At 39.3% G+C, this 24,553-nt stretch overlaps 2 protein-coding genes across 6 annotated transcripts in view; one reads left to right on the top strand and one right to left on the bottom strand.

The window, feature by feature from the left end:
- The window catches only part of LOC148420092 (serine/threonine-protein kinase VRK1-like), a 311,189-nt gene that overhangs the window by 18,888 nt on the left and 267,748 nt on the right, over positions 1-24,553 (top strand). For 3 of the 4 annotated variants that reach the window (XM_088420988.1, XM_088420987.1, XM_088420989.1), the window contains 2 exons: positions 2,237-2,410; positions 3,341-3,659. In XM_088420988.1, the coding sequence (XP_088277114.1) occupies positions 2,237-2,410; positions 3,341-3,520 (354 nt within the window). In that variant the 3' untranslated portion in view covers positions 3,521-3,659. Of the gene's footprint in view, positions 1-2,236; positions 2,411-3,340; positions 3,660-24,553 lie in introns of those variants that run through there. The other variant, XR_015866353.1, reaches the window with a different exon arrangement.
- On the bottom strand, positions 3,590-23,557 carry fancl (FA complementation group L). 2 transcript variants are annotated; one of them, XM_088420990.1, is made up of 14 exons: positions 23,208-23,557; positions 21,554-21,612; positions 21,325-21,385; positions 20,470-20,526; positions 20,090-20,187; positions 15,012-15,108; positions 12,679-12,747; positions 9,959-10,109; positions 9,574-9,657; positions 7,803-7,848; positions 6,715-6,796; positions 5,912-6,028; positions 4,270-4,341; positions 3,590-3,880 (listed from the first exon to the last, which is right to left on the bottom strand). In XM_088420990.1, exons 1-14 carry the CDS (start codon positions 23,301-23,303, stop codon positions 3,845-3,847), a joined length of 1,125 nt encoding a protein of 374 aa, XP_088277116.1. In that variant the 5' UTR covers positions 23,304-23,557; the 3' UTR covers positions 3,590-3,844. The 2 variants fall into 2 exon arrangements, with proteins under 2 accessions (XP_088277116.1, XP_088277117.1); XM_088420991.1 differs by lacking the exon at positions 23,208-23,557 and adding an exon at positions 21,698-21,773.

Genomic DNA, 24,553 nt, shown 5'->3' on the forward strand with positions numbered 1-24,553 from the left:
CCGTCTCTAATTCTTCCTGAGTCTCAGCAGCCTGAGCCCTCCCCTCTGCCATCTTACTAAAAAACAAGGCCCATTTACCGCAGTTCTCTTTAAGGGAGTATGTGTAATTTTTCGCATGCACCCGTCGGAGCTTTAGGGGCATTGTGGTAAATGCAGCAATACACACTCCTCCTCCTGTCTGTAGCTATAACAGACATGGCAACCCCTGAAGGAGTGCCACCCCCCATGTAATATCATTTCATGATAACTGGACCTATGATTTTTTTTAAAAAACATAACGTTGATAGTTAAGAACACATTTATTTGCAAATTTTTGACATTTATAATAATAAATAAATACATAATTGAATTCATTCATTTTGAATGAAAAACGGTCTAAATCTTCCACATTTAAAGGTGCCAGATCTAGCCCATGTTGTTCATTACTGTTCATGTCCACCGACTGTATTCCCAAGACACGGGTTTCTCTCTCCAGAGCTTAAGTTGCTCTCGGGGTCTCAACCATCGCACGTCGTTTTATTGTAATTATTTTATTCTACGTGCTGCTTTAACACACAGGCACCACTTCTCTTTGTACTCCTGCACGCACGCGTCATACATCTGCCCTCCCCCTTCATTTGTCTTCCTCACTCCCTCCCCTTCCATGCACATCCACGCACAGAGCGTGTCTCTAACAATTGAGAAGAGGTGCCCAAAAGAAGAAAGACGAAATGTCATTCCACATGATGTAGAATGGCCAGCAGCAGTTTAGTTTTAAGCAAAAGTGCCTTGATTTGCGGCTTAACAAGACCAAATATTAACAGGCTGTTAGACTCGTTCAGACTCCCAAGTTAGACTGAGCTTACCCGTAAATGTTACCTCTAAATTCCACATAATGCGTTGCGTCACCGCTCCGCTCCGCTGCACTGCATGCGTCGCCGCGCTGCGCGGCATAGTCCCTGGAAGGAAGAAAAATTGTTTTTCTAAACTTTCAGGAACAACCAAGTTCCACTTGTGGAAAGTTAGCTAAATAAGTTACTAAAAGAATATTAGCACCAAATGACCTATTTTCAAACACTGATAGATTTTTTGAAGAACGAAATAAGGTAGAATCTTACTTTCTTTGTCTAGGTAAAGAATGGAATCAAATCTTTCATACGGTACATAGACATATAAAACAATATTATCGGCCTTGCAAGATAATTAAAAATGTTTGAAATCGTCTGGCACTTGAGGTTGCGTTTTCAGGTAACGTTTGGCACTGAGAGAGTTAATTGTCTCAACAGTGGCACAGAGGAAAACCAGTTTCTTTTCGGTTCATCCAATCAAACAGCAAAGGAAAAGACAATCTTGTCGGTGTGGAGTGCTTTTTATTTGTAAATCTGCATGTAAGATCAGGTTCTTTTTCCTGGTTGAAAGAAGTCCTGCGTAAAACTTTCGGAACGCGGCGCAAAGGAGCAGTGCAGCTGAGACTTAACGCAGTATGTGGAATCCAAGGTGATATTGCACTACATCAGGTTTGCGCTGGCATAAACCAATGACAAAGTATCGTATGGACTGCATTTATAGTACTATCAATGTATGAGGCGCCAAACTTAAGCCGTGATGAATTATAAAAAATAACAACCTCACGTGCCGGATCTCTGCTCCCTGCTTTTACTTCTACTGTCACAACGCGAGCTCCCGAGGGCTCACAAATGGATTTTGCAATCATACGCAAAGTAATATAAATCAACTTTTGCTCAGCTTTACAGTGCGTTCAGCAGTTTGGCTGCTGGTCATAAGTATCCCAATTTGTGGCGCTGAGTCTCTTGACCTCGTGTGAGATGTGACAGCGGTGAGGGGGAGCATGTCTAGCAAGAGGTGAGCGGGTCCAACGCTGGAGGATTCTCCAATTCACCGCAATCACTTTGCGACCCCTCAGGCCACCATTTGAAGAAGTTGATGACACATACTTTATATCTCCAATTATGCCCCCTTCCCGTTTCTCCCCTCACCGTGTCATTTAATTTCCATGTGAAAGTGTTGGCCAGTTTGACCCCCTAGTTAAACAGAAGTGGCCATTTACCGGGCAGTTTAGTGAAGAGAGGAAATGTCAGCGGAGATAAAAGGCCATTCTTAGATTCATTAGTCGCCTGGTCAATTAGAATTTCTCACAGCGTTCCAGCTCAGTTTTGAAAAAGCCAGCACGTGTAAATAATATGCAAAACATAATCTTTCGATATATTTTTTTTGTTGTCATGTTTTAATGTCAAAGAGAACAGCAGCAGCTCGAGGCTACCCCAGGGCTAAGTCTGCAGCCAGGCAAATGGTTGTTGACGACGATGACGATGTCGAAGAGGAGGTAGTGGAGGAGGAAGAAGAGGACACTGAGGAGACGACATCGAAACAAGTGCCAAGACGTTGCAGACGAGTTTCATCCCTTCCACGGGTATGGTCTGGAAAAAAAATCTACTAACCTCATTTGATTAATGACCTCTCAGTAGTAGAGCATTAAAAGATATACAGTGGACCCCCGGGTTACAGCGTCCCCGTCTTTACTTTTTTTTTTTTCCATGTTGTGATGTGGAATACTGAGTTTTTTCGTCCCCTCTTCACGGTATTGTCCCCGCTTTGCGACTTAAACAACTGTCATGACCCTAGGGGGGTTGGCTGTATTTGTGTTGTTTTGGCTCCATCTGCTGGCGTTTTTAGGTAATTGCACTTATTTACTATTGCCGTCTAACTGCTTCCGTGCGACACGTGACTACAATGCTGGTCTGCTATTGGTCGGCGTCTCCTCACGGAGATGGTGGTCTGCTATTGGTCGGCCTCACTCGTTTAAAATGGTGGAACGGTGAAGCTTTGTTCGATTGTGAGTGGTTACAAAACCGTATTTATACTGCATTTTGCTGCTTAATTGAAAGTTGAAAGGGTTAGCCATGGGTCCCAAGATTGCTAGTGATGTTAAAGAGAGAAGTAAGAAGATGATTTATATGGAAATGTTGGAGATGACCCTTATTAGGGAATATGGGCATAACAAGCGCCACTCAAAAGGTAAATAAATCCTTTTATATATTTTTTATTTATGATGTTTTCTAATATACATGTATATTATATATACGTAGCACCTACTATAGTATTTTGGTACCAATTTTTAATATGTATGTACAATTTTGATGTTTTTGATGTTTACGGTTACGAGCCCAACCGCCGAACGGTTTAATCTTGTAACACGGGGGCCCACTGTTTTTTTTTTTTTTTTTTTTTTTAACCTTTCCCTTTATATCAGGTTGCTGCTACTCTTCTGAGATAGTTTGAGTTACATCGCGTGCCAGTCGTAATAAACGTTTTTTTTTATTTTTTTCCCCTTTTATACAAGACTAAGCCGGTCCAAAGGACACTGAGGAAGCGGGCTACAACTGCCAAGTCTTACAAAGTAGATGACAGCTCGGAGGACGATGTGGAGGAAGCGGTAGAGAAGCCCAGAACCCAACCCATTGATAAACGCTACACAAGAGGACCCCCAATAGGAAAGAGAGGTTGGCCTAAAAAGGTGTGAGACTGCGACCCGGTGTACACCTGACGCTGATCGTTGGCAAGAAATCTCCCCAGAAAACAAGAAAAAAAATCAAGCTGAAAAAAGGCCCTTTATTCAAATGTTTCATCAAATAGTTCCAATAAAGCAAATCCTTAAAGTGCCCGCTGGCAATGCGTTTCACAAGAGGATCCAGAAATATAAACGGCTGCCCTTCTCCTGGCTGCTGGACTTTACTGTCAACTTTTTCTTTTCCGCAGGAATTTTCACTCCAGGTTTCCTTGCCTTGGGCCTTTAATTAGCTTTTCGGTTGTTTCCTTGAGTCGAGGTGGCGCGCAAAGCCACTTCTCAGGACTTCTGTGCTGCCATTTTCACAGTAATGGGCTGGAATAGAGGGAGAGATCCGCCGAATAAATAGTCACGTCGCTTTACGAAGGATACTTTACAACAATGCAATAAAGTGCACTCAATTCTGACTACCTGAGCTCTCAAATACACTGGGAGGCATGCACACAAATAAGTTCATTTTTGACTCTGATTCAATGACACGCGGCATTCACTGGCAAATACTTTACTCACTCCTTTATGATGATGGAGCGAGTAGCTTCGCTTATGAATGCGGCACCTTTTTCTGCTGCCAATAGCCTTTCAGCAAAGAGAAGGCCATTCCATGTACTGAGCTATGCTAATTAAGCACGCTGAATATCTATTGACTATACAGCAAAAGGCTTTACGAAGGCAGCTGTCAGTCACAAGGCAACGTGCCGACGTACCTTGCTGCAGTAAGGACACTCTCCGAAAACCGTGTTAAAGCTCTGCCTGCTGGCGGGCAGCATGCGCAGCCACTGGAAGAGAAAAGAGAAACCGCGACTTAATCAAACCGTCACCTTGAATTCGATGTGTCAAGTGATAACATTTGTTTCAATGTACTGTGTGCGCCGCGCACTTAAAAAGGTACGTTCAGGTAATACTTTGTAAAGTTGCACAGAAATGTCTGGCCGTATTTTCACAACTTGAACGGGCCTTTGCTCAAGGAGCTGATTCGAAGCACAAAGCTCCAAATGCACTGTACTTTTGAGCCGTTAAAAGGGATGGAAAAAGTCCATGGGAAATTTTGGACATAGTTCAAATTGAAATTAAACGGGAAGGTATTCATGCATTTTTGTCATAAGCAGACATCCATGCTAAATAGGTTAATTGGCCTGCTGCTTGCTATACTTGCATGAATTTGGTTGTTCAGTCTGGGTTACGTTAAAAATACATTTTCCCTAATTTATGTTTTCTTCTAAGAGCCAACCTTGAACCCCTTTTACAATTGCAAAAAAATTAAAAATAAAACTATATGAAAAAAATGCAACTGTGCCTGTACCACAAATGTCATGTGGAGCCGTTCAGAACCAATATTTATCCAATAACAAGTGATTTTAATATTCACCAGAGATGCCGATCACCGCGGATGTGTTTTGCTAGTTGAATTTGATTTGCCCTGACTGCAAATCAGAGGATGGAAAATGGTGACAGCCTTATTTCAAATGTGATTGCTAATTTAGCTGACTTTACGAGCACTACTGATTTTTCAAAATATCATTTTGATAGAATAAGATGTCTGCATTGACAAAAAATTAACAGAAGGCAGAAATGAATCACTATTGTTAGTTTGAAATCAGCAGGTTTGGACAATATTAAGCTCAACAAAGGCTCTGTAAACAATAATTCTTAAAATATTTGTCAATTAATCGATTAATTTTGTCAACTCAAGTTTACCCATGGAACATTGAGAAGCATTGTCTAAATTGAGGAAGAGGATTACAACTGACAATGTAATCGCTAACGCGCTAATGCTAATCGCGATTGCTAATCGGTAGCAGGAGCATATTTTCTTGATGTCTAAAAAGCACATGTTCAGATGATATTAAGTAATGATTAGTTATGTCCACTCGCTTCAACTCACATTCAACCTAATAGGATTATGTGATGGAATAATTGATTTTATTAAGATCCTTTAGAGACAGCCCTCGCATCTACTCAACCCTTGCGCAATATTTTGACCATTTTTGGTTTATTTACTTCTACTACATTCTCACAATATTTTAGCCAAAGAATTGCACACTTAAAGTAGTGTGGTAGCTAAGTGGTTGTGCCATGTCGAACTAGACATGTTGTCACCATCTGGGCAAAATTTCAGCTCCTTGTGTCTATTGCTTTTCATTTCATGGCAAATGCTTTTGATGTAGAGGATTGGACAAAACACTGCAGAAGGGTTAATGTAGAGAGTACTTTTTGAGGTAAAAACATCTGTAATTGTACTTTTTCTTAGTATGGTTTCTTGTTTTACATTTTATTTAAAAATGTAAATACAATCAATGGGGTTAAAATGTACAATATACAGTCAACCTGGTATGCGTCCCTTCATACCTCATATAGGCACGCCTGATGGAAAGGCTGACCACAGCGATGATCGTTGCACACTTGGTCAGGAATAGCATCTTCAAGGCGATAGGAGTAGCATATACCACACTCAACACTGAACATCTGTGCAAAATTTGGAAATGTCGTTATTGTATCGTTTTGTGCCCCCCCCCCCCCCCCCCCAAAAAAAAAAATATATATATAGAGAGAGAGAGAGATTACTAAATAGACTGGGAGGGCTCTTGTAGGTATTTTGCTGTAATGCTTTAATCACAGCTAGCCATTAAATGTGGATGCAGATTAAAAAGTAAATAAATAATCAACATCTGGTCAACCAACTACTTTTTGAATGCTAATGCAGCCTGGTACGTTAATACACGGCATTCTTTCAAGTCAACTGCAGCGGCAGGAGGGGAGAGGCGCCGGCAGAAAAAAGGAGAAATGGTTTTGCGTGATTAAAGTGATTGCGGTAGCGCGCGGAATTGTGCCATCTTTGTTGTTTTTAATAGTCCTAACTGTAAACAACCCAATTAGAGAAGAAGTTGTTCCCACCTCTTTGCAAAACAAAATAGCAAATGGCAACAGACACAATAAGAGACAATAGTGGATTTCCGCCCCCTTAAGATTTGACGCTCAAGCAGACACACAAACAAGCGTATGCATGCTGAGATGTGAAACGCGCGCACACACACACACACACACACACACACACACACACACACACACACACACACACACGAATCCTTGAGGTAAGCTCAATAGGAGCAGACATGTTTGAAATGGAAACGGGGGGCAATTGTGTGACATACAGATTTTTCGTGGGTGGCAGGTGACGGGAATTCGATCTCCAAAACATCCTGGAGGTTTTGCAAGACACCAGAGTCCGGGTCCCTGCCAGCAGACCACAGACAGCTCCTTCACACACTAATTAACCACATGCAAATGAGCCTGCAAAGACACTAGGGGATGATTAAGAGACTTTCACCGTTGGTTTAAAAAAAGAAACGGGGTGATGGCAGGAAGAAGAAAAAACAGGAGCATTTGTGCCGCTACTGTGTTAAACGAGGGAGTGTTAGATAGATCTACATTTCTTGACTTGCCACAGTGAGGCAAGTGTAACCTGTGGTGTTCTTTTTTTTTTTCTCAATCCACGAACGGTATGAGCAACCCCCATTCTCCACATTTGTAGGAATCACTTAGTTGGTCCAAATTCAACAATAACAATTCTCTTCTTCCTCCCAGGTAATAGTTCTGTAATGTGGCCTCTGACCTCTGCCTGATAGTTAGCAAATGTGCGCACAGAACAAAAATGTTCATCCTTTCAAGGACAAAAAATGTTGAAAACGCAGATTTTTAACTGATTCGTCACGGTATGCATTTCAAATTAAATGTCAAGTAAAAAAAAAAAGTCCTAGTAAAGTCTTTCAAGCAGTTTTTGCATCAAACGTGTCCCATATCCTAAAATATATAAAAGTCCATGTACCATCTACGATTTCAAGTGTGGCATTTTTAAGCAGGCATACAGTACAAGTGTACGACTGAATGAATGCTACTTGAACGTAATGTTGGTCATTAGGTTGTACTTAGAGATGATTTTTTTTTTTTGAGGTACTGAGTTTGAGAACTAATGGTAATAGCTTTGTGTTGATCTGTGCAACTATAATGTAGATATGAAGCTATTTTAATATCTGATAGTTTCTTAGAAAAAATAAAGAAATGAGAGAGATATATCTTACTGTATTTTTGCGTTAAAAATGCAACCTAATTTCCACAGTTGATATTATTTTACATAAATTCCACCACCTTCACCGAGACCGATCAGTTTCTGGAAAATACATTACGACGATGGATAAAAGAAAGGATCCAGCTCAGCCATAACCAGAGTGTGACCGCTTACCACAAATGCATGTTGGCGTTGAGTTTATTCCTCAGCGGAGTCACAACTGCAACGGGAAAAGGTTTAACAATTGATTATTTCAGAGTCACACCTCCGGACTTTTTGAAATTCTATAGTGATGTATTTTGCCCAACATACATATTACAACATAGATATTACTCTCTTGCACATGCGCTCTTATTTAACAGCCTTTGTGAGCGCATGCAGATATGAGCCAGCACTGCTTGCCGCGTGCCACAGGGGAGCCTTGTCTCTGAGTACTGCTCATCACTTTCACTACGTCTTATTCCTACATGCAAAAAGCAATATTTCTCTGCAACACCTCATATTTGAGGGTCGCCGCCTGCCTAGCGTCTCGGGTGGCTGAAGTGTGTATGTTTAATATCATTTGAGTCTCATCGCTAGGCAACGCGCTTGGCGTTTCGTGACCCTGGATTTACAGAAACAATGGCTGACAATTGATGGGGAATTAAAGAGAAAGCTCGCCGGATGTCTCCGAGGTTGCCACGAGCAGAATGAAACGCTGCCAGTCTGAAAGCAAGAGCTGTGGCATGACGGAAGACAATAATCAACAAGAACAGGCCAGCTCGACTCCAAACGGAAGGAAATTGACGTAGAGATATCTGTTTTGTTTTTTTTTCCCCTCCGAGCTAATCTGAATAATAGCGAGCTTGTGTTTTTATTACCTGAGTTTATCCATGGCACGTAGCTTATTGTGTCAGGCAGGGAACATGACAAAGGGGACACGGCGGCATCGGTGAGAAACAATTTGAGAGCAAAATTCTAAATTGCCTCAGATATTGGAAAAAGGTGGCAAGAAAAGAGATGCCAGCCTTGTCAATAGAGCCCGGAGACAGTTCTTAAGACACTGTCTAAAAATGTTGCCAAAAGCACTGTCCAAATTAAACCTCCTATCTCTTTGATAGTGTTTCAACAACATATAGCTGACCGAATATCAAGCGTGCCGTAGCGCACAGCTAAATTAGCTCTGTAAATAGCGCGATAGCATAGGGAGAGTGAATAACTCGTGAATTCAACAGAGAAGAAGACAAGACCATAAGTATATAATATTTAGATATTTTAGTTTACCAGAAAAAAATACCCCAGGAGTTGATAAATTTGCAGGTGTTAAAATTACTGCTTAATTGCAATCAATCAATTACAGTCATGGTTGAAGTGGTATTTTTTTTAAAATCTCTTAATTTTTAACCTCAAATTTTATGCTTTTTGTATGCTTAAGCCATTAGCAGCTCATGTTTAGCCTACCACATAAATGCAAAGCATCCAACTACGACTGCAGTTACAGCGAACAATAGCAACAAGGTTGCGAATGTAGCAAACCGTAGCAAAGCTCTTTGCCAAACTAAACTCGAGAGCACCCTGCGTTTGAGCGTCTGTGATCGACAGAGAGGACGATGCAATATTTTTATGTTACTTTCTAATTGGCGATTGACAAAAGAAAACACCCCCATTCCTCCTGCTGGTAGAAACAAAAAGTTGCAGCCAGCATTTGGAACTAGTCTCAAATACAACAGAAGATTAATGATAACAACTGTATCTGTTAAAGAAAATAAACGACTGAAAACACTTTTCAAATCCGCTCATTTTCACAATGTAGATCAGAGTATTTATCAACTGTGGGTGATTTCTGAAAGGTTATATTAATTAACATGTTATTGTTGCTAAGGCCATCATCTTAAGGTGTTCTAAACATAAGCTTCTGCATCTTTGACAGCAAAAACGAAACACACAGAAGGACTTTTCTACTGACCATGCTCAGCTCCCAGCAGGTAGCATTCTGGCAGCATCTTTGGGTGTCGAGGATCCACTACCACTTTAATGGAGACATTGTTCCCTGTAGAAACATAAAAAAATGATGCTGAGTTACAAATCATGTCTTATGAGTATATTTAATTAAATACTGTATGTGACAATAGAGACATTTAGGGGTTTTTATTTTCATTTAAATCTCAACAATTTTCCTTATCAACAATATTCATCTATTTCAATAATTGTTGGTTAATTCTGTAATCCGTTAGTTGTCAATGAATTGAAGCACTCCTACTTTTTATTATTATTTACTTGCATTACTAAACAGATTCATCTTTGCAGCTAAAAGCCTTGGCCGAATTTATTTGTTGGGCATAGTGTCTTACCGATAGCTATTCGCCTCATAGTGTCAGAAAGACTTGGCTTTTCTGGCTCCAGAATCCAAGTCTTAGTGTCAATCTCATCAAGAACATCCCAGAACTCAGTCAGAGCCTCAATGACCAACAGGAACTGGCTGTGGAGTTGCTTCAAAGAAGACTACCAAATCAGAGAACAAGGGATAAACTATTAATCCAGGCGGGCAGGCATTCACTACAGCAACATTTGAATGTGTTGTAGGTTCAATGGAATTACACAAAACAGGACAAAAACAGTTATAATACAATTAAATCAGTATTGCATTCAAAATTGCATTTCCTAGATTAATGCACCAGAATAAGGTTGAAAAACAAGTCCACACAGTGTTTTGACAGGATGAATAATTTCATCATTTTAAGATTTGTGCACACGCTATTGTCCTACATTCCCCGATAAAACGAATGAGTTTTTAACTTCACGCCGGCGAACCCTGCGCACATCATTACTGACCGTTTTTTTAAAAGTGAAACTTAAGGCAGACGCATTAACATGGCCACACAAACAGCGTAGTGAAAGGAAAGCTGAGAGAGGTGTGGGTGAGCGATACAGATGGTATGAGTGGGAAAGAAATTAGAGCGAAAAAAATGAACCAAAAAATTATAGGTCATTGTGCCAGCACAGTGCACACAATTAAGCATCGTCCAGGTGCTGAGAGCCTCTGCAATTACAGCCCAATTAATGCCAGTGGCATGATTATGGTTAGCGCTCAGGATAACTATGCTAAGCCCAGTTCAGGAAGATTAGAAAAAGAGAATAAGTAAAGAAAGAGATTTGTAGGTAATTGAATTCCTCCTGTATCGAAGACACAGGAATATAAGTGAAAGCAGGAATTGTCAAGACTGAGTGTGAATAGTAGCTTATTGGTTGTCTCCATTTTCTTAATAATAGCCAGACACGAGCTCAATTTAGATCTATAAAGGAGCCGCTCAGATTTCTATTGAGTGCATTACAGAGTAAAAAGGCTTAAAATGATAAATTGGTATATTTGAAGCTTCATTCTACGTGCAGTATATGATGAGTCCACAGCAAGAGAACTGTATGGCCCTTAACACATGAATGTAATTGTGTCAAAAGCAGGTTCTCATTTTGGTCCCTCTTAAGAGAACATTTGAACGACGTGCACAATGGCAAACGTGTAAGTCAGTGGATCTGTGGTGCCCCTGTCAGTTTTAAGTTTGCCTGGCTCAAAGGTACATCAACATAACACTGATGATGGTGATGATAACAACAATAATAACCATCGTAATGTCCGACATGTTGAACTTGGAACAGATTGTTAGGCGTTGTACAGTACTTGGGCTGTATACTACCATACTATTATTACATTTTACTTTTTTAAAATTCATTATCCTTTCCATAATTCATTGAATAATTATTAGAGTAATTCCCTAAAACCTCACTTTTTAATATTAAATCTGATAAAGTTGAATGTTATTTCAAGAGAGAGGATACAACTACGCATTTCATCTTCTAGGTATGAATTTGTAGACACCAACAAAATTTGCCTATGCGGTTAGCATTTGTGATAGCTGCATTTCTTTTTTTTCTCCCGGACGAGACAACTTGCACGTTTCTTTTTGTTATTTATCATCGTCTCTTTGCTTTTTTTTTTTTCTTTCTGATGAGCAAAGTCAATGGAACCCTTGTGAAGGTAAGCGGCTTGAGAAAATGGATGGATGGAAAATCAATAGATAATTTTGATAGTGTAAAAACATTGTTTTTTTATGCACAGTTCACAAAACCAAGAATATACGGAGGCTTGACCCAAAATACAAAGCCCTGATTCATTTAAAAAGAAAGAAAAAGCTGAGGAAATATACTTGGGTATACTGTATACAGCATACACCGTTAAATTGGGATGCACATTAGTTGTTAATTTCTGCCCTGAGAAGCACGTCTTGGCCCCGCAACAGAGCAAGCAATAATTAGTCTTTCAAATGAACATGTCAGGACTGACGACAGACAGGCCCTTCCCCCTGCCCTTACAAACACACACACACACGCACACACACTTACCAATCACTCATCAGACAAAAAAAAAGGAATGCACTTGGCAAAGACGTGCATGTACGCACACAAACACGGCATACAGACGTACATACACACAAATGCACACGCACACTTCATGTTGTAGTGTGGGAGAGATCCATCACCAGCCCAGCAGGCAGACAGGCTCCATACGGTAGCGCTGTTCTAAGCTGGTCCTCACTGTATGCCTGCCATGTATCAACACACACAAACGAACACGCACACACATACACGCACACAAGCGTATGTTAACAGCCACGCACATCCACATACACACACATGCACAAAAATGCTCGCAAACACATGCAGCGAGTCATTCCCTCGACCAATTGCTTTGAAACTGATGACATTGCTTTGGATACTGGATTTTTATGAAGGCCAAGCAAACCGTTGCTATGATGAGATAACTCAAAAAAGTGGCTCAGAATGTATGCAAGGCCACACTGAAAAAGACATACAATGGTAACGAGGAGGCAACAAGTTAAAAAAAGATACAGAGTTGGTGTGATATGAAACAGGTTGTAAAACAAGCAGATTTGTCCATTTGTCCATCAGGAATGTCCGTCAAACACTAGAGACCATCCTGTTCCCATGTAAGCTGCATAAGTTTAAAATCCTGTCAGATGTTGTAAAATGATTTTTATTCTAAACATGTGCATACCTGGGGTGTCCATTTTAGGACAAGAGGAACTGGAATGTCCGCTGAGCATTCAGGAGCCTGTGCTGGGTGCTGTTGAGGGGTAAGAGAACAGTTAAATACCCAAAGCTCGAAAGCAACACCTCAACAAGAAAAAAAACTATAATACGAAAAGTACAAAGCTTGAACATGTGTCTCTTTTGGGCACAGACTTTTGCTTTCTTTTACAGCACACAGTGCATGGTAAGCAGCCACTAACTCTTCTTGCAGCACCAAGCACTATAATTACCCACAATGCAAGTTTTCTTAAAGGGCCAGGCTCAGCCTTAGTATCATGCTTTGTTATTCCCTCGCGCATCCGCTCAGACCCGTACTTCTCCACGTGTATGTCTCTGCACATCTCTCACTCACAGCCATAAAAGCAGCACTCTTATGTAAGGCCATGACCCCATCGATGTAAAATGACGAGCAGTGGTTTAGTCTTAAGCAAAATAGCCTTCCTTTGTGGCTGAGACTGAGTTTTAACAGACTGTTAGACTGCTTCAGACTCCGCATTAGAATTGAGGGTTGGTGGAGCCGAAGGCGCAAAAAGTGAAGCACAAAGTGAAGCGGGAACACACAATAGAAGAAGAGTTAGTTCTTAAAAATAGCGCTGCCTCATTTCTAGCTTTGATGGTAAAGTAACAGCGAGTGAAGGTCAATCATATGTTTTGAATCTGTATGAAAAAAAAAAAACTATTCCCCCCACCCTCCCATCAAGCCACAACTCTGTATGTTTACCCTTGTTTTCCCTTCCCTGTCATGTACAATTCCTCCAGCACTGATCCTCCCTCGCTGTGCTTAGTGAGGGATGACCTGGCGCTAGATCTGGTGGAAGAAGCCGGAAGGCAGGAAGAACTTGAAGATATGTTTATAGTTCCATAAAGAAGAGTGTAAATGGCCAGGTGGGCACAGAGTGGGCTCTCGGCATTCTCCCTTGTCCCAGGTGGATGTCAGCTAGGCTTAGCTCAGCATCACGCCACCGTGGTAAAGTCAAACAAATATCGTAAATCAACAGCTGCCTGTACTATTACGGTAAATGCCATGCAAGCCAGGCCATGTATAAACCATGAAAAAATATATTGCAGTAAACCGCAACCTAAGAATGAAGCTATTTGTAGTACCAGGTGGACATGCATTAATCCGAGCAAAGAAACAATTTACAAACCTAATCATATGCAAGGATGCAGGAAGTAGTTATAAAGTCAAATAAAACAAATAAGGTTGGACAAAATTGTGTCTGAAGAAGTCGACACGTGAATTCATGGTGAAACCATCTTCTGCCCGTTGAACTTTAAATTTAACGAAATGTTTCTTTCCTGGGGTAATTACAAACTGCCCAGAGAGAAAGAAAATGTTTTTTGTCTTTGTTTTTTTTTCCGAACCTGTGAACTGTGGGTTTGTTAGAGAAAATATAAATTATTTGTTGCATGCTTTATGATTGTGTATTTTACATTTGTGTTTATTAGTTCTTGGGAAGCCCCTAGAGACGTTGGTGATTAATGGCTTTAAAAATTGAAAATATTTAAAAATTGCTTCGTATATCTAGTTTCCATTGTTCCTAGACTTTCATTTTTATGGCAGCTAATGAGAATAACATTCACATTCTATTCTCTTATAAGGAGTAACGGCGGGTCATGTCCAAGATCCCTTTCCGCAATTTACTTAGTCCTTTACTGGGAACAGCGTCACCTTTCGGCCGATAGTCTAATCAGGCAAAACCGGCCTTCATCAGGCACACGTTTTTCTCTGCTTTAAAACCCAAACAGGCAAGAATTTTTATGATTTTAGAGAAATTTAGGGGTACGTTAGAACTTAAGCAATGGCTGTTAGGGACGCTTTCGGTCATTTTGCCTCTTTAGACTATCGGCCGAAAGCAGGCGCCGTGCCCAGTAAAGGGTTAAGTACGGTTTTTGCTGACCATGTAAACATACGGTCTTAAAAGCAGCAAGTGGTGACAAGCCAATGTAGATAAGAGTAAGTGTACTTGTTCATAGTGGATCATTTTCTATCGTGCCGAGGTCTGTGTGGATATGTTTTATCTGTGCTACATCTCAGTCACAGTGGGTTATCATGCCTGTGCACCCTCTCCAGTTTGCCCCAGATTTGAGAGCCCAGATGTAAATCACTGATTTGCTATCAGCAAATTGAATGGACCATATGTGTTAAATGAAGTCAGACCTGGATCGGGATTGGCTGAATATCAACATCAAGATGGACCACGTTCCACATGATAATGAATCATTTTTATCGTGAAGATGACCTAGTCATCAATGCCGACTGTGTTTTCATACATTAGAGTTGAGAAACACACTTACCTTAGACTTGAGGTTAACGGTAAGAACATGCTGCCGCCCAGAGGAGTCCTCAGCTTTCAAACTCAACTTTTGAAATTGTGTGTCTATGAAAAGTAGCCTGCAGATAGAAAAACATGTCAACACACTTCATCTATAAAGAAGGGGTCAGAAAAGACAGCATTATGCTTCAGTAACGTTGCATGCGAATTACGAGACTTGGAGACTGTTGTGGCTTTAACACAACACTGTTATTAATGCCACCATATAAGGGGACAGATGCCATGTCTGAATGAAGCACAACTACACACTCAGACACATTTTCAATAGTTCCGTCGTTGAAATGGGACATAATTGAGGTGGAACAAAAAACGATGTGAATCAGAAAATCTTTTTTTTTTTTTTTTTAATGATGCAAGTGCATAGAATCATACCGTTCCACATTAAAACATATCAAGATATACATCAAATTTCCTTGTGTTGGAGAGCTACATCTTATATGAAATGGCACATTTATAGTACAGTACTGATTAGCTCATGCAAACCTTGGTAAAATGACACTTTCCACTTTCAGACAAAACCATACTCGAATCGTTTCACACCACAGATGACGTAAACTGTATCGAATCAATTTTTGTGATGTACACCCCTAGCAAATATACTTTCGTTGCCTGTAAGAACTACAGTCGTTTAATTCACGTATTGGCAGTTACCCTTGGTGATAATCTGAAAATGTTATGCAATGGCCAAGAAACATTTTAACAATTAAGGCAGAAATAGGTCGGAAAAATGACGAGAGATTAAACAAAAGTGTTGTGCTCAATTAAAAAAAATATTGATCAATGAGAAAAACTCAATATAGGTGAATGATAACTAACTGGAATAAAGTTTTTTTTTTCACGCATTCTTTTTTGTTATAAAAACATGAGCTGTCACTTCATTAGTTTAACTCTAAGACATTGATATTATAATATATAATCAGCTTGCTGTTTTAGAATTATTCATATCAAAATAAGTACACTTAGAAAAAAATAAACATAGTTTTACAGGCTCCTCATTGACATTGCTCTGATGGCGTTTCATCAATTGTATTCCATCAATGTATCTAGTTGATAGCGTTAGTGTGAAGCTTCATTTAAGGTAGAATAGCTCATAGCTTAGCTCATTACATTTTCCACTGCCGAACCTTTGTACATCTTCATAAAGCATTGAAACAAAGGGGAAGAATTAACTAATAAACGAATAAAAGCATGCGTCTCTGGATAACTTTACGAGTGAGATCATGGTCACAAGCTCAGCTTGGCCTATAAATTAGACCCCTCTTTCCTGAGATGATTACAACCTGCTGTGGCGGAGGACACTGCACTGATCTGTCCCGGTCATGCACCAACACTACAGTCAGATTTACTACCCTGCTGCTGCTCCGGCACGCTAAGAAGGAGTCAGAGCCGCCGCGCTTCCAGTACAGTTTGCAGTCAACTGAAACTTTGAGACAAAAGACTGATCGAAGACAAAGGACTTGGAGAGTCCTCTTCTAGATTTACAGTGTCTTAGAAAGTGTGCCGAGCTTGACGCGGCTGTATATCTGTCGAGGATTTATGGAGTGTGTTAGGGAGGAGTGATGGGAGCAGTGTCCCCAGGGATGACACGTGCGCACGCTCTTAGGAAAGTGATGGAATGATGGCAGACGATGTCCGCATCGAGTAGCTCATAAACATGACCGTTCAATCGCACACGTGCAATCAAGCACAATTGAAGGGCATCCACGTCTAGAGCCACAAATGCGCATTGTAATGATGAGGCCAATTTGCTTAGCTTTCCCCACCTCTTGTCCCCAATCACTCCAGTTCTACTGTATCTATATTTATCTTCAAACGCACAATCTTTTTTCGTAATTCACACTCATCTGTGCCTTTGCAGTGCTTTGATAGCGATAGCAGTGCAAGATGCCCCAAAAAAGATAAATATAATCTAGTATCAGAAGACAGCTTCCGCATCATGATAACTTAATATCCTCAAGTACTAATACACAAATCGTATTGCGCAATAAAAAAACCCATTACGGTGAACATCTATAAATACACAGATCTGTCAAGCAAGACCATTTACTAGGTGTGTTCAAGTGAACAAAGTGACAAGCATCTAAAGAAAAGAGCTGACACTTTGGAGAAAGCGCTAATTAAATAATTGTGCCTCTGTGAAAAGAAAAATCTAATTTGGTGACATCACCCTTTATTCACGCAACCCACTAAAGCACCATCATATCCTTCATGTTTTTTGAGATGCCAGTAGATAACAACACATTAAACCAGAAGACTGTAACAAGCTAAATTACAGTTTACTGTTTTGCAGCCTTGAAAAGAGAAAAAAAAAATAGTAAAATATATAGAGGACTATAGCACAAACTGCTCGAACAATTTAATAAACACATTGTTTGAACAAAGCCTATTTCTACTACGGCTGCAGCTATTGAGTATTTTTGGTATTTTTATATCTTACAGAAAGCTTTAACTGAATAATGAGTATCCGGCTCAAAAAAGGTGTATGAGGGATGTAGCTGTTCACTAATGTGTTTTTACATAATTATATACTATAACTATTGCAATCCATTTTACAAAGGGGCTATTTAGTTGTTCACAAGCAGTAAGTCAGAGTATAAGTAATGAAAGAGTCTCAACCGTCTATTACTAACACATTTCCACCTCTTCTTGACTAGGGTCTCACATGTTAGCAGGAACAAGTTACCGTCCCTACTTGGCCATGATGGAAACAGCGTGACAGTCGGACGTCATGCTGGGAAGACTGATGAGAGCATCCCATTTGTAACTCCACGGCCAACTGAGCTGATTCAAGACAAAAGTGCAACATGCAAATTTATGCAGGGATATTTGCATACTTGTATATGTACTTTTTCTTGCCTTGAATTTGGTGTGTTATTTAAAGACATAGTATGTCGTTTTTGGTGCCCTTAAGCTGGAAATCTGCCTCACAACTGAACACAACCTTCGTGAATGTTGGATATTCTCCATTATAATACGATTCCAGCCAGACGTCTGTGAAAAATGTGCATCATCACCTAAACACTTAATTGACCTCGCTAACCCTGCAGAGCTGAGCTCGGGAAGACTATTCTGTTCAACAGCACGCAACTAAGTTTCTCAAGCGAGGAAACATTTGTACAAAACGTGAGTAAAGCATAAAAACGTTGCCGTGATCGGTCATGCTTTGGGGCCACGTGATACCAACTGACCTACTTGACCTCACATTTCATTAATTAACACACGGTACGCCATCTTCGACCAATTACGGTGACCGCACTCTCAAAATGCACTAATGGAGGGACAGGTCCAAAGTAATAGAGACTAGTGAGAGAGCAGAACTCATTTACCTGGTCCAATCCGCAGACAGAATTACATCTAAAATCCCGTAGTGGCTATTAACGCAGCCCGTGCCAATTAAGACGCTAAGCGAACCTCAAGTGCTTTGGAGATTGAGGCCCACTGTGTATAATGCCTGATAACCATACTGCCACATTGAAAATGATGTTGCTCCCTTTTCCAGCAAATCTTCACCCACTTCTATTAAAACCTGAGAGTCTTCAATGAGAGCTATTTGCATTTTACTAATATCATAATTGTAGCTGTGGTCATTAAGAGGAAAGTGGAAAATGAGTATAGTAGCCAATGCTTAATCCAGACAAAAGAGATATCTCCGTTCTGCCCCTCCACTCCTGAGGAGAAAAGTCAGTGGTATTTACAGGGCCTCTCACAACACATGTACTGACAGTTATTAAACTTGACCATACGAACCAAAACCAAAATTCACGAGGCACGAACGGCCACTGCTCATTCAAGCCGTAGCGGAGCAAACGCTGGTTTGCGCTAAGTGTCCTTTTTAGTGAGTCTATGTCTGGATAGCAAGCTTACAAAGGCCTCTTGAGTGATGTATTTTATAATTAGCGATATTATTACTGACATATGAAGCTATAACAAACATGGCTGCCTCTGTAGAAGTGCCATCCTCCATGTAATATAATTTAATGATAACTAGGCCTATGATCATATTTAAAACATACTGTTGGACTTTAAGAACACATTCATTTGCAAGTTTTTGAAATTTACAATCTTTTAATTTATTCCTTTTTAATGAAAAACGGCCTAAATCTTACACACTGTCCCTTTAAGCTTAGTGAAAAATGGACCATCAGGGTCACAGTGGCCATCTAAGAACCATTAGTTGTGTGGAGTTATGTTGTTGCAGGCTAGCCAATATGAACATATACAGTGAGAGCAGAAATTGATGTTAATCCAACCTCTGAGGAGCATGTGTGAAAAGTTCCAAACATTGATATCAGAAAAAGTACAATTTCCTTGTTGCCTTAATAGCTAACTTCACCCATCTTGGATTACCTTACTTTTGTTTAAGTCGAATTTCCCAAAATAGTCCATTTGAATGACAAGAGAAATTACAAAACTGATATTTCTGTTACAGTACCACCAGCTTTTCACTGAAAAACCATGTTAAGTGTTTCTGCACACTGTATAAAGGGAAGTGGAAATACAATCAAGTTGTGGCAATTCAATCCGTCAATCTATCAATCTATTCAATTACAGCAGCCTTAAGATCACATAACATTCATGATTGGATTGTTCATTTGCTTTCTTTTTAGCAGAGCTGATTGTGGATTTAGCAATAGAACCCCCCCCCAAAAAAAAAAAAAAAATCAAGTTTTAGTCTCACTGTCCCTTGCAACTGCATTCATATCTCTTTTTCTGCTTGAATACTAAACTGATGTTAAGTGGAACTGCATAATATTTCTAAAGTGAGTCATTCATGCATTAACTTGAAAGTTGACCGCTCATGGTCATCACCTCATATTGCTGAAAAAGTAGCACAATAGAGATCTTCTTTCCGCCTCCTTAAGTTGACATTTCTGAACTAGAGTTGGGTGCTATGGCCAAATATTCACATAATGGTATAAAATAGTGGATGCTTGTTAAGCGTGTTAAGCTTCAAGTTTTAGTTCGATTTGACGCTAGTTTTCTTCGGAAGATATTTGTTCAATTTATTTGTTGTGTTTTACTTTGAGAGGACTCACTCACTTGTCCCAGCCCAAGGTTTCCATTTCCAAGATGAGTTGGGAGTAGTACTGTGGTGGTGGAATCGAGGAGCACATAGGATGTCTTTTTAAGCACACTTCCTGCAATAACAGACAACAGTGACACTACATTACAATGCACTCATAAACTCTTCCATACAAACAAAAATATCAATATGTGCAAACTGAAAAAGCGTCAACAAGTACATAAATACACAGGTCATTACACTATTCATTAATTAAACAGAATTTAATTTTCACGTATGTTTGCACCTCCAAATCAATACTATCAATAGTGTTAGTTAGATTCCCATGAACTTTTTTGTTCATAAACCAACAATGTCAGTTAAGCATCTCTAGCCAATAAAACATTGCCCTGCTTACCAAGATAGTCTTCAGTTCCAGAATGAAACAGACAAGATCAGTGGACTGATGTAACCTCTGAAAGAAATAGAAGAGACATCCTTGAATGGCAAGATAATAAAGTGACACTATTTTTTTTCCTCAAGCCAGCCATTCAAATCAAACACGTGTTTGTGATTAATGGGGGCTGCCACCCCCTTTAATAATTAATGATAGCTTAAAGGCTGCGAAAATAATGAACTTTGCAGCCCGAGGTGAAATATCAATCTCATGCAAATAACCCTGAGGGACCACATAACAAATAGGGACATTTTCCAGGCGGTGTTAATTAAACAGTGAAAAATATTTTTCTCCGCTTCTGAGTGAAGTGTGCCTGATGGGTGCGCAGGAACAATGCCAGGTATGACAGTCAACACAAAAGATGTGAAATGACTCCGACAGAAACAATCTATCAAGGATTTTTGTCAGCACAGTATGTGCATACAGTGATTACAATCCACTGTGCTTTAATGTGCCATGAGAGATCATCAGGTGTGCCTTGGAAAATGATCCAATACCACTTGATAGGTCCCAAAAAATATTCGTTATTCAACGGCAAATCATGTTCAATACCTTTGTCTATCTATCTATTCCGTGTACTAGTGAGAAGCAAAATACTTAAATACTATTTCCGTGGAATTATATACATGTTGTCATTCATACAATAAAACAATATTAAAAGTAAATGTGTGGGCAAATTGAGACAGTATGATCAATATTTCGGTGTGTGATTTATCTGGTCTTTTTGCTTGGATGTGTGCCCTGAGAGTTTTTCAATATGAAATTTGTAACTTGCTTCAATAAATGTTTGAAAACACTTGTGTAAGCAAATATTACCTGCTTTACAAGCTGTTCATACTCGTGTATCAAGTGTTTTAACTTCCAACAGCAATGCAACCTATAAAAAACAAAACAGGATACATATTTACAGTATATCTACACCTAGGAAATTCAAAATAACAGTTTAAGGTGAATTCTTATACATGTTCCCTTTCTCCAAATCAAATTGCATGTCTAATTATTTTTTAAATCCACCATTAGCTATACATAATATTACTTTCCATACTTGGCCTTTTTGAGTTGGCGATCTGGTGGTAGCTGTATTCTCAGTCGCAGGTCTTTTTCCTATAAAGAAAGAAAAGCACACAAAGACAAACAACCATTCACATTAAAGGACAAATTAGAATGTCCAATATACTATTGTACCTACCATGCATGTCTTTTGAAAAGTGAGAGGAAACTAGAGTACATGAAGAAAATGCAAGCAGGTACAGGGAGAAGGTGCAAACTTCACACAAGCCAGAGTTGGAAGCGAACCCATGACCTCTGAATCCTGAGGCAGACATGCTGACCACTCTTGCACAATGCCAATCTGAGTTTTAAAATATGCTTTTGACTAGGGGTGTCTAAACTTTTTTTGTTTGGCGTCCACATACAACAGTGTGTCTCAAATAGTGGGACGGGCTCAATATTGCTATGTGAAGTGTAATTGTGATAAAATAAGGATTTGACATCATTTTTTTCACTATTGCTATGTGAAGTGTAATTGTGATAAAATAAGGATTTGACATCATTTTTTTTCATGCACTTTGATGCACTTGGGTTTTTTTCTGCTTAGACAAAATTTTAAAGGGATACTGTGTAATTTTTCGCATGCGCCTGTGGGAGCTTCAGAGGCATTTCCGTAAATGCAGCACCTCCTGCTATCCGAAGCAATAACAAACATGGTGACCTCCAGAGGAGAGCCACCACCCATGTAATATCATAACTAGACCTACGATTATATTTAAAACATGCTGTTGGTCATTAAGAACACAATCATTTGCAAGTTTTTTTAAATGTATAATAATTTAATGTATACATTTTTAATGAAAAACAGTCTAAATCTTACGCAGTGTCACTTTAACCTCTATAAATGCTATAAAATAAGTAGTTTACAGATGTTGAACATTTTTTATATTGCTTTTTTCCAATGTGTCAGTGTTAAAAAGTATATAGTTTTAACATAGTTGTACACTTTATGTAGATAATAATCTTATTTATGCTCGGTGTGGTAGGGGGGTCGAAATGGGAGAACTTTGCAAAATATAATTGAGAAGCATTTGACAACATGGCTTCGGTATTTTCAAATAATGAGCCTTCAAATGTTTATTTTTTATATACTTTGTTAAGATTAGTTTCTTAAATGAGCAATTGTTACTACGGCTTGCAGTTTTCTGCAAATACCAGTTTGATGCATTTGAAAAATAAACTGAAGTACTATTTTAAAATGTTGAATATTTTGTACTTTGGCTAATCAATTGGTTATCCGACAATATAAGCAGACTCGACTGGATACTAATGATAAAACATATAGCGGCTTTAGCTGAGGAAAGGACATGGTTTCTTTCCCCGACACACCTGATTCAAATGATCAGGATCGCTATCGAGCTTCTGTTGCACTTCCTGATGAAATGTCTCTTTTTTTCTTTTTTTTTAATCAGGTGTTTCTGGGAAAGAAACCTGGAGAACATGCAGGAGAGCTCCCGGCCCTCGAGGACCGAGTTTGGGCACGCCTTGCATCCTCCACGAGACAGCAACCATTTTTATGTTTTGTAAAATTGTCTATTTGAACTATTAAATATTGGAGATGGAAGATAGTGTAAGCCTAGCGAATGTCCAACATTATTTTGGCCTCCTCTGTTTAATCGCCTATCGAAAAATCCGCTAAAATCACGTACCAGGACAGTGATGAATCCATCATAGAGTGTTTTCTCCAAGTTCAGAGGTAAGAGCATCGGATTGTCATTTACCAATGTAGACGCCACCAAACTCATTTTGAAACATCTATCAGACTTCCTGGAACGTTCTTTTCGCTAATGCTAGCAGTGACATATATCTCCCGCCTCCTTGCTTGGACTAAATTTCACGGGACTTATACTTTCACTTTCGTTTTTAAATAAAATACACTTCACGATTAGCACGCATTATTTTGATTACAATAGACAAACCGTTCGCAAGAGAAGGGAGTAGTAACCTATGTGTCCCGCCATTAACATCAAAACAAGAAACGTCACAGAGGTGCGTTCAGGAACTCCCGAGAAAATCTTGTAAAATGGAAAATCTTGGCGCACCGTTGCATTGTTCTGCTTTGGCTTTTCAAAAAACGGTAAAAAAAATCACGACATGAGTTGTTGTTTTAGTTTACATGTTTATCACGCTCTTACCGCTTTTTGGAAGAGTTATACAAATATATATATATATATATATATATATATATATATATATATATATATATATATATATATATATATATATATATATATATATATATATACGCTGCTAAATTTATGCTAGATGCTTTGTGAAACACTTGCAATATGTATCGCATTAAAAAATTCCATGTAAGTACGTTTTGTTTGTTTGTTTTCGATTGAACGTGGTTTCAGAACAACTTAGTGTGGTTTACATCATGAGTTGTGACTCATCCAGAAGGGGTGGGGGGGGGGGGGGACTATACAGTAGAAAGAGTTGTCACCATCGTTGCAACATGATTCTGGGAAAAACTTAAAAAGAGTTCCACGGCGTTTGTTTCCGTACGTTATTAGGACTAATGAGGTTTATTTTGAAGCATTTGCTGGCATTCTTATAATGTTTGGTGGCTTGTTTTCTTGTCATGCAGCACGTTCTGTGTATTTCATTGCCCTTGAGGCTCAACAACCAACAAAATAAACCCAACAAATTGTTCTGCACAGGCATGAGAAATCTTGTGGTATTAATCTTGCTATAAATTGTACTTTTATCCTATCTGTACAATTTGGGTTAATTGAATATGTATAATTGTTCGGATTTTGGGGTGTGTGTAATTTGTATTTTGTTAACTTGTATCTGTTGCAGATGTCTGTGCTGTCCATGTTTGCAACTGCATTCATTTGCACTCATTGTGCAACGTTGTCTAAGAGTAGCAGGTAAGTTTTTACGGTTATTATCATTATTACCATTATTATATAATCAAAATAGAAAACTCACTATTTTAAATAGGAAATAACAGAATAACGGTTACTGTTACTTGTCATTTACAACTCAG

Source organism: Hippichthys cyanospilos, chromosome 8 (genome assembly GCF_059441005.1).
Source record: "Hippichthys cyanospilos isolate Australia breed blue-spotted pipefish chromosome 8, RoL_Hcya_1.0, whole genome shotgun sequence".
NCBI classification, from domain to species: Eukaryota; Metazoa; Chordata; class Actinopteri; order Syngnathiformes; family Syngnathidae; genus Hippichthys; species Hippichthys cyanospilos.